Source organism: Ailuropoda melanoleuca, chromosome 15 (assembly GCF_002007445.2).
Source record: "Ailuropoda melanoleuca isolate Jingjing chromosome 15, ASM200744v2, whole genome shotgun sequence".
NCBI classification, from domain to species: Eukaryota; Metazoa; Chordata; class Mammalia; order Carnivora; family Ursidae; genus Ailuropoda; species Ailuropoda melanoleuca.
Window position 1 is genome coordinate 87,124,356 of NC_048232.1, and position 9,995 is coordinate 87,134,350.

The following is a 9,995-nucleotide window of genomic DNA, read 5'->3' on the forward strand; positions in this document are numbered from 1 at the left end:
GCCCCGGCCCCCGCCCACGCCCCGGCTGCGCGCGCAGCCCTCCGCTCACAGGCCGCCCTCTGCCGGCCCCGCCCAGCGCGGGGAGCGCGGGGCCGCCCCGAGACCCCAAGGCGAGGTGGACCGCTGAGCTGGAGGCGGCGACGGGAGCTGGTCCCGCAGGTGAGGGGGCCGGGCGGGGAGGAGCCCCTTCGGTCCCGGTGACCCCTCCCCGCCTTCCCCGGGGTCCTCCAGCCCCCGAGATGCCCCTTGGGACCTCTGGTCCCCGAGACCCTGGCGCAGTCCCTGGCCACCTCTGGCCCCTGCCACTTCCAAGACTCCGGAACCCCGAAACCTTTCAGGATTTCCCCTAGACGCCCGGACCCCCTGAGGGCCTCCCGAGATTGCCCCGGGTCACTCGTCCCGGTGCGCAGGCCCTCGGTGCCCTCGATCCCCAGCACCCCCTCCCCCAGAGCTCGGGGCCGCCGTCCCCACCCCGGGGTTCCCCCCTGCCTCTCTCTACCACCCGCTCTGAGCGTCCAGTCTCCTCTGGGCTCATCTCCAGGCTGGGTTTCTCAAACCTGAGGTCCAGGATCCCCGAGGGGCGTCTGTGACAGTCTTCCCTGGGGTGTGGAAATTCCTGATAACGTAAAAGAAGTAGGGGCAGCTAATAGGTCACCTGATGACCCTTTGTAACCTAGCAGGGGGTGCGATCTCGGCCCCCACGTTTTCATTCGTGTTTACTGTTGCATCGAGGCCGGAGCAGGGACAGTGTTTAACTTTTAATGCTCTTTGCTGAGACTCCAGTGGCCCCGCAGAAGAGTCTAGAGAACCGATCTGACCTCCTGGAGGAAGGGAGAACTGTGCAGGTGAGGGAGTTAGGGCAAATCAGGCTTTGAGGTTGTCTCCTTGGCTTAATTTTTTCATTCGTGGGGCTAATCTTTTTTTTTTTTTTTTTTTTTTTTTGAATGCCGGGTGGTTTCCAGGAGTTGGCACTGGAGCTGGTGATGACAGAGTCCTTGCTCTCAGGGCCCCAGGCGGGGGGGTGGACTGGGGAGGGGTAAGCAAGTAGGTAATTGTCACAGGGTGATAATAACCGAGTAGTGGCCTTGAGCCCAGCTTGGGTGGGAGCCCAGCGCCCGGGAGGTAGTGTTCCGGAGGGCTTTTTGAAGGGGAGGAAAGCTGACGGGTGACAGGTGCGCTGATCTTGAAGGTTGAGGCTGAGAAGTTTGCCACAGTCATGCCAGGGAGGGGGGGTGGTGTGTGTGTGTGTGTGCGTGTAAGAGAGAGAAAAAGAGAGAAAGAGAGAGAGAGAAAAAAAAGGCAGAGAGGTATTGCCTCAAAGCACAGCAGATTTTGGAAACAAGTGTGCCTGGAGCAGAAAACCATCTGGGGGACAGCTGGAGATGTATTGCTTCGTTAATAAAAAGGTCCTCAGGGTAGTATTAGAGGGAATCTTAAGTGGGGTGAATCCAGCTTTGTTCCCTGAGGCTCATGCCCTTGGTCCTTTCTTGAATTACTGCTTCTGTCTCCTGGGGAAAGGGTGATGCAGCTCAGGGCTGAGGGAAGGTAGGAGTTGGTCAGTGGGGAGGACTGAGGAAGATTCCAGGGAGACCAGAATGGGGAAATCGGGAAGTTTGGCAGAGTGCAGGGTTTGGGACTTGGAGTTGGGGTGGGGTTGGGGGTGGGGGCTCAGGATGCAGGCATGGAATCGGGGCCCAGGGAGGGGTTTAAGGAGGGGAGTGAAACGGGTTTTGTGTTTATGAACGATCACTGCCTGTGGCGGTGGGAGGGGGGGCTGTTGTCTGGATGAAGCTGGGTGAGGGGTAGAGGGGTCCCAGACCGGGATGGTGGCCGTGGAGACCGTGGCTTCCTCAAGCATGGCTGTGCTTCTCAAGTCTAGACCCCAGAGACTGCTGCTTAGCGCTCTCCTGTAGGAGCCTACACTTCGCTGCCTGGAAATTGACTTTGGAACTTACTAGTCCCTGTAGGAGAGGTTTTGGTCTTTTGCCCAAAGGGTGGGTGGTCCTAGGGCGTCATCAGGGTAACTGTATGTCTGTGTGTCACTGTGAGCCCAACGCCCACGCAGGAGATGCACACGTGGCACGGGGGGCAGCGTGAAGGGGCAGGTTCTCGGAGATGGAATAGGATAGAGGATTTGGAGGTTGGACTTAGGGGCCCTGAAGGAAATGGAAAGTCCCTGAAGGAGAGGCAAGTTCAGATGGGTCCTGTCAGAAATGGCCCTCCGGAGACCTTGTGGGACCCGCAGCAGGATGGCTCTCAGTAGTCCACACAAGTGAGGATGTAGTCAGTGGCCAAGGGCATGGATTTTGTGTGGTGGTGAAAGTGTTCTGGATCTGTGTTCTCTGAGGCACTAGTCCCATGCGGCTAGCAGGCTGCTTAAAATTAGGCTGGTGGCACTGAAGAACTGAATTTGTAGATTTGTTTAATTTTAACTAATTAAATCCAGGAACGACAGCCAGCCACATAGAGGGTGTAGTGGGAAGCATCCTGTTCTAGGCTGTGTTCTTTTAAATGTTACCCTTTTAATGTTTCCAGCAACCCTACGAGACTTGAGATGGGATTCCTTTTTTACAGAGAACGGAAGTAGAGACCCAGAGTAAGTAACCTACCCCGGTGTGAATTAGTGCAGCCAGCAGCTGGCTGGTTAATGCCTGAGGCTGGCCTCTTTCCTAGAGACCCTGCTAGAGCCCCGAGCCTCTCCTTGCCGGGAGACTGATGTCCTTGTGAGAGGAGGCATTGGTTCCTGCCCAGCCCTCGGGGTCTGGTCTGTCTCCGCCGAAGTCCGCATGGACCGTGGGGATGGTGGGCCAGTCTAGACCTAATGGAAAACTGTTCGGAGCTGCAGCCTCGTAGACCTGCCTCACGGCGGCTGTCGGTCTTCACATTTTGGAAAGTGAGCCGCATAAGAAGAAAGCAGGTGACACTGTAGGTCAGCTAAACACCATGGGTGTGTGTGAAGATTTGGTGGTAAAAAGAGGTGCGTTAGTTGCAATGAGCGCTTTAGATGAAGTTTTGGACTCCCAGGGGAGCAGGCAGTGCTCAGGATGGTGCAAGGTTAGGGGCCATGAACCAGGAGTGAGTTTCTAGCTTGTCCCTAACTCCGCGGGGGGGGGGGGCGGNCCATAACCATTTGGATCCCTCCAGCTCTAGAATTCTGTAATGTTATGTCTCATTGGGGGTTTACTTTCTAGAACATCTCTTATTTTTCTTGGATGGCTAAATGCTGGTGGTTCAGCCTGCCTTTGGCCTTTGTGGTGGTGTGTCTTACCATTATTGGCTTATCATTAAGTAACGTGTCTATTTGAGTTAATTTGACGTGTCTCATCTGATGGACAAACTGTGAAACAGAGAACACTAGTGGTTGGCGGGGTTCCTGGTAAAATGTCAGGTGTATTTGTTTGCCGTTCTGAGCTGCACTCGTGTCAGGAGAAAGTGTGCAGAACTGTATTTACCATGGTGACTGGCTGGGTGAGGGGCAGTAGTAATGACCACTTCTCAGGGTTCTTGACAGGATTAAGTGAGATAATGCGTGTAAAGTGCCCGAGTACTTTCCCCTGAATCCAATAAGGGTACAGAAAACGTCAGTAAGTAATGTTGCCATTGGAACCAAACTGTGACTTTCACATTTTCTATGAGTGCTGGGTTTTGTTGTTTTCTTCCTTTGCGGTATATGCCCCAGCGACTCTGGACGTACTGCTTTCAAGAAACAAATGAATACATTGTAACTTAAAAATAAGCATTTTTTTGGTGTGTGTTGTAATTTATTTTGACTGCACTTAAAAAATGAATGGTTAAGTGTCGTGTGTTCAAATTAAGGTTTTGTGTTTTCTGTACATTGAAAAACTGTTCGTCCTTAAGATGCCTTGTTAGTAACGGCTGGGAGGAAGTCGAAACAGAACTGTGGCTAAATGAGTGTGTGGTCCAGCTAGAAGCCCCCGATGCCGAGGGCCGTCCGCTCTGCCCCGGGTAGTTCACAGCGGTAAACGTTTTACAGCTGAAGAACCTTTGGGATAGTGGACTGACCGGAAGTTTGCACAGCAGTCGGTGGTGTGGGTGGTGGAGTTCCCAGCTGACTCGTTTGGAAACCGGTTCAGAGAGGTGTCCCTGCTGGGGAAGGGGCGGTGTTTTCTTGACTCCAGAGCTCTGGTTGTCGGGTTTTCCCCGTGCTGGCCCCAGGGCTACCTCTGTTGCAGTTGTGGTCTCGGGGCTAGGCCTCGCTTCTGCAGTTCTGGGCTTGGTTGTTGTGCCTTTGCACCTTGTTTCCAGACCAGGTGAACCCAGCTAGTCCTGCTAGCCTGACTCGCCAGAAGCACATTCATGGCTCCCAGAGGGTGCATTTGCGGTTGGAAGTATGCCTGTCAGTTGTCCTTGAAGACCTGCTCTGGTTGCCCAGTGATTTCAGCCTCTGTGCCCGAGTCTGTGTGGGGGGCAGGTTACTGTGACAAAGGCAGTGTGTGAGAATCCCAACAGAGTCGGAGGAGAGGACCGTGTTATCCACCAGTGTCTGTGAGCCGCGCCGGGAAGGGCTTGCTTTCTGCTTCCCAGGCTTCCAGGCCCGCCCTGGCGAAGTGAGAATTCATCAGCTGGGTTTGGGCCTCCTTGTAGGACATTCCAGTCCTTAGGAACCACACTGGTTCCATGGATTACACTTAATACAGTTGACCCTTGAACAACACGGGTTTGAACTGTGTGGGTCCACTTACACACAGATTGTTTTCAGTAAATATATTGGACATTTTTTTTTTTGAGATTTGTGACAATTTGAAAAAAAAAACAAGCTGCATAGCCTTGAACTAAAAAATTCAGAAAAAGGTATGTCATGAATGCATATTTGTAGATTCTAGTCTATTTTATCATTTACTACCGTAAAGTCTACACAAATCTGTTATAAAAAAGTTAAAATTCATGAAGATTTAGGCTGTACACGACGTCGTCCGTGGAGAGAAAATGTGAACAAACGTAGAGACGCCGTGCTAACAGGGAAGGGGACGCAGCTAACTGCGGTAATCCTGTCCGGCTGTCCGTAGTTCGCAGCTACCTTCTGTTGTGTGGCGGGTCCGAGGACTGCGATCTGCCTAAATCCGAGCGCACTGACCTCCATGAACGGTTCATCCTTCCGTAAACGTTGTGTCACAGTAAAAAATGATCCCTGTGGCTCTTGCTATTAGTGGTTCAGTGTTTGGAGAGTCAGAAGTTAGACGCGGGTTTTCAAGCGCGCAGGGTGCCTGTCCTCCGCCCCTGCTCCCGCACCGTTGAACGGTCAGCCCTGTGTCCGAGGCTCCTGTCTGCTGTGAGCAGCACATCGAGACATGTCTCCGCGTGGGTTACTGTGTACCAGCAGCAGGCTGTGCTCTGCTAGTATGTTCTACCAAGACGGGCCCCGCTGCCGGTCACTTACAGTCACAGTGACCACGTCAGACTTCTTCCACGTGTTCTGAGAGCATCTCATGCCATCGCTCTGGGGATCCACTCCAGGGGGGGGGGGGCAAAAGCTAACAGCCGGAAACGGACAGATATTTGCAGCGTCCCCTCCCCTGCTGTGAGAGGAATGTATTTTGTGCGTACATCGGAGTGCAGCACTCTCCCCGTAACCAGGCTACACACTCCAGAGCTCTCCTCTCCTTGCTGTCTCATGCTGTTCATGTATGGGCAAAAATGAAGAGGTTTTTCTAAGGGTACTTTTGAGGACCCCACAGATTCTAAGTCGTGGTTTGTGCTCGTGATGTGAAAGTGTAGTTTGTAATAGAAAGTAATTAGTTTCAATTTAACTTTTTTGTTATGCTAATTTAATGAAGATTATTCTTTTTTTTTTTTTTAATTTATTTATTTGACAGAGATAGAGACAGCCAGCGAGAGAGGGAACACACAGATTCTAAGTCGTGGTTTGTGCTCGTGATGTGAAAGTGTAGTTTGTAATAGAAAGCTCGATCCTATAACGCCGGGATCACGCCCTGAGCCGAAGGCAGACGCTTAACCGCTGTGCCACCCAGGCGCCCCTTTAATGAAGATTATTCTTGACAAACATTTTTCTCCCTCCCCGTCAAAACTGTGGATTGGAGCACTCATTCATCCCTTTTTCCTTTGCTTGACACTTCGTGGTCCTCCTTTTCCCTCCCTGTGCTCTTGCTGGCGGCGGCGAACAGTGGGGTAGTGAGCGTTTCAGACAAAGGTCTGTTCTGCGGTTCAGTGTCCGGGCCTGGTTCCGCGGGTCTTTGGCTGGCCTCCCTGGATCTCCTGCAGTTGTGATCCGGCCACTTGACTGGCACCGAATAGCCCCAGGCAGCCCCTGACGTGTTGGGTGGACGGGTACTGGGGTGTCTGACTCTGTGCTTCAGCTGTCCTATGGAGGCCAGAGGCCAGAGGCCGTTCACCTTCCCAGGAGGCAAGACCGGGCTTTATGGGGCTCGAGTGCCAAGACGGGTGGCTCCAGAGTCAGAGTACTTACCAAATGCTTGCTCGCTTGCCCATCTCTCGTTGGCCAAAGAAGTCCCACAATGAGGTCCAGAGTTAGGAGTGCGGGGACTGTGCCCAGGCATGGTTAGCAGGTGGCAGGATGGTAGGGGAAGGTCAGGAGCGGTCTGGCACAGTGCGGTTAGGGAGTTAGGATTCTACTTTGTTTTGCTAGCTGTAAATAACAAGGGCTGTGTTCAGAGTTGATTCTCTTTTGCATTGGACTCAGTGTGATGAACGTTTATTTCATGCTGGCTGCTGGGGGTTCAAAGAATAAGGCAGTCTCTGGCTACTCTGAAGCTAGTTCATAAAATACTCATGATCTCAGATTTGAAGCAGAAAACATCCTGTGAAGACTTTTATTCACGGCTTTGGATGAAAAGGACAGATCTGTGTTGGGGCCTGAGTCTGCTTTCAGAAAATGCTGATAGGTCCTTGAAAAAAAAAATGGGTTGCTATGATGACTTGGCTTTGGGCCTGCAAACTGTGGTGACGGCACGGTCACCAAGGAAACCAAAAGATGCAGCTTCTAAAAGGTCTCTGAAGGCTTTTGTTGCTGTTGTCACGAATCCGATTGGCTTAGCAGAGTGGTGCTGCGTATGGACGCCGGCTGGCAGAGGCCGGCCGTCCTGCCGGAGCGTCGAGGGTCTGGCACTCGCTGCTTTGGAAATGTCTTCCTTGGCCCTTGGTTTCAGAAGGAGCGATTTGGGGGTACTTTGTAGGTTCTGGGGAGATTTGGCTCTGCTGTGAACTCTGCGGACAGAGCAGGAAGTGAGGTCGTGTCTCCAGCGTGCAGTGTCGGTTCGAGCCGTGGATGCCTGAATATGGGCGGCAGGCAGCTCATCCCAGCGCGTGTGTGCAGTTTCCACATCACTGGGCACGTCCCTGTTGGGCGGCTCTGATCCTGAAAGGTGCCCAGCGGTGTGAAAGTCTAGAGTCGCATCTGCCTGTTGAGGTAGGAGCCTGGGATTCTGTTTGAGCTGCTTTCTCAGCAGAGAAAGAGGTTTGAGCATTTACACCAGCACCAGATGGCACGGGAGGGCCAGCCGGGACCTGTTTGTAAGTGTTCAGACTTACAGAGATAAGTTCTTTTGGAAAACTCGGGGATCACATAATTTTGGAGTGAAGTCTAGCCCACAGAAGCTGGAATTGTTCATCCCTTTTGCAGACGTTAAATGCAGTGTTTAGGCTTCCAGTGTGTACGACAGTCGTGCGTAGGACGCGGCAGGCACAAAGGTGCGCGAGAACGGGAAGAAGGGCAGGTAGGTTTTAAAGGTCTTTACTGTGGAAGCCGTTTGGGGCATTTCTCAAGTCTTTGGTTGACCTGGGTCTGGTTAAAAAATACAGTGTCATGTAGAGGAGGCTGAGAGAAAAGGCCCCTTCCCAGGAATCACTATGTCAAAGGGATGAGCATGATTTTGGGGGGCGGGGGGGGAGGCAGTTGGGTTAGTCACCTGATAAGCATCTCCTGCTAACTCATCCAGTCAGGCTGAGGAGGGATGAGTTTCAAGTTCCATCCTGAAGCGGGAGGTTAAGACAACTCCCTCATTGGCAGGTTGGAGCCTGAGCCGTCTGACTCAGCAAATCGAGCTTCCAGAGCACCTTTTACCGGAGAGATTCTCGAGTTTTCAGAACTTGGTCAGTTAGCAAGAATTCGTGTTTTATTTTTTATTTTTTTTATTTTATTTTATTTTTTTTTAAAGATTTTTTTATTTTATTTTTTCGACAGAAATAGAGACAGCCAGCGAGAGAGAGAACACAAGTAGGGGGAGTGGGAGAGGAAGAAGCAGGCTCATAGCGGAGGAGCCTGATGTGGGGCTCGATCCCATAACGCCGGGATCACGCCCTGAGCTGAAGGCAGACGCCCAACCGCTGTGCCACCCAGGCGCCCCAAGAATTCGTGTTTTATAGTTGTTAACACCGAAGATTGGTGAATAGTTAGGTCAGCCATTGAAATCTCGGGGCTGGCATCCAGGGTTTCTTAATGTAGTGGAAAACCCCAATATTTGTTATTTTCTTAAGAAAATATCTAGTGGGTTAAAAAAAAAAAAAAGATTTGACCCTGGTGCCTGCGATGGTAACTTTGTAGCGGGAAGGAGGATGGAGTGAAGGCAGAGAACCGGCCCTAAGTTTGCCAGCCTTTCCCTTTGGACAGATGACAAGCATCTGGGAGCAGCATTTTTCCTGCCTGCGGTCTGAGATTTCTTAACGTTTGGGGAAAGGTCACAGAGGCCATTGGGATTTTGCTGGAAGCTCTGAACAGGGCAGGGTGGGGCAGGGCAGGGTGGGGCGGGAGGAGGCATCCAGGCGTCTACCCTGTTCTGTGTGCCTTGTCAGGGGATGCTCTTAGGGTCCCATTTAGCTCTAAAATCTAATGATGCCATAGGGTGATTAAGCCTTGTCTGCCTACCCTGGGAAATTATTTTTAGTGACCTGATTCTGAGATTTAAAAAAAACAAGACTGCACGTGTAGAAAGGTTTTCAGTCAGGGCACCCACATATTGTGCTGACCACTTTTCTGAAAGGTAGTCTGCCAATATGCTGAAATATTTTACAATATTCTTTAACTCAGCAATTCTACGTCTCAGAAATCTCTTCTAAAAAAAAATAATTCCAAAATAGAGAAAAAATCTTTGTGCACAAAGATGGTTGTCAGGAAAATGCTTTTATTATAACGCATGGAAAAAAGTGGGCCGTGACCTTTGGACTCAAATGATGGGAAACATGTCAACCGTCTAGAGGCCGGGTACAAATGCTCGTAACGGTTCTTGCTCATAGGTTGTAGGGTTATAGGCTTTTTCAATGTGATTTTTCTGTGTATTTCCTTGTCTGCGGTAAATATTCTGGAATTGGGGGAAAGGGATTCTGCAAAATTTGTAGACCGCGGTATAGTTTGGCGGTAGAGACGTAGCTGGTTTAGGGTTCTTGTTTTACGTCAGCTAAGAATGGACCTCTTTCTTATATTTTTTCGGACTGGATTTCAGCGTGGCTGAGGGGGCTGGTTCCCCGGGAACACTTGCTGAGTGGGGCGGGGCTCCATCTGTGCTAGGACGCCGCACCCCTGGGGCACGCGGACGCCCCCTGAGAAACCACTTCCCGCTCTGCTCCGTTGGGCCACCTGCCCTTCTTCCTTCTGTGATAAGTCATTTGTGTTCGTGTCCACCGGAAACCCTTCTGGAGTACGGTCATAAAGGGGGTGGCAAGGGGACACCCACCACTGAACCCCTGCACCGTCTGGGCGGGGTGCGCGGTCCCTTTCGTTCCTTTTCTGTCCAGAGCAGAGCTACAGAGAATCTGCCTCTGAGGCTTTGCCTGGCCTGGTTGGTGGGGACTGTGGCTCAGGGAACATTCTGGAAGTGTGTGTTTCGTCTAGTACAGTTTTTGGGTATTCTAATTTATTTATTTAAAAGATTTTATTTATTTGACAGAGAGAGACAGTGAGAGAGGGAACACAAGCAGGGGGAGTGGGAGAGGAAGAAGCAGGCTCATAGCGGAGGAGCCTGATGTGGGACTCGATCCCAGAACGCTGGGATCACGCCCTGAGC

General features: G+C 51.6%; 1 protein-coding gene across 9 annotated transcripts in view; it reads left to right on the forward strand.

Annotated features, from left to right (window-relative positions):
- The first annotated feature begins 6 nt into the window (after window positions 1-6).
- FAM118A (family with sequence similarity 118 member A) overlaps window positions 7-9,995 on the forward strand; it is a 33,212-nt gene continuing 23,223 nt past the window's right edge. For 2 of the 9 annotated variants that reach the window (XM_034643444.1, XM_034643447.1), the window contains exons 1-3: window positions 9-159; window positions 784-845; window positions 2,536-2,596. Coding sequence is in view for 1 of the 9 variants with exons in the window: in XM_019803434.2 (XP_019658993.1) it covers window positions 7,265-7,405 (141 nt within the window). In the remaining 8 variants the exon portion in view is untranslated. Of the gene's footprint in view, window positions 160-783; window positions 846-2,535; window positions 2,597-5,994; window positions 7,406-9,995 lie in introns of those variants that run through there. The other 7 variants (XM_034643446.1, XM_034643449.1, XM_011229508.3 and 4 more) reach the window with 5 other exon arrangements.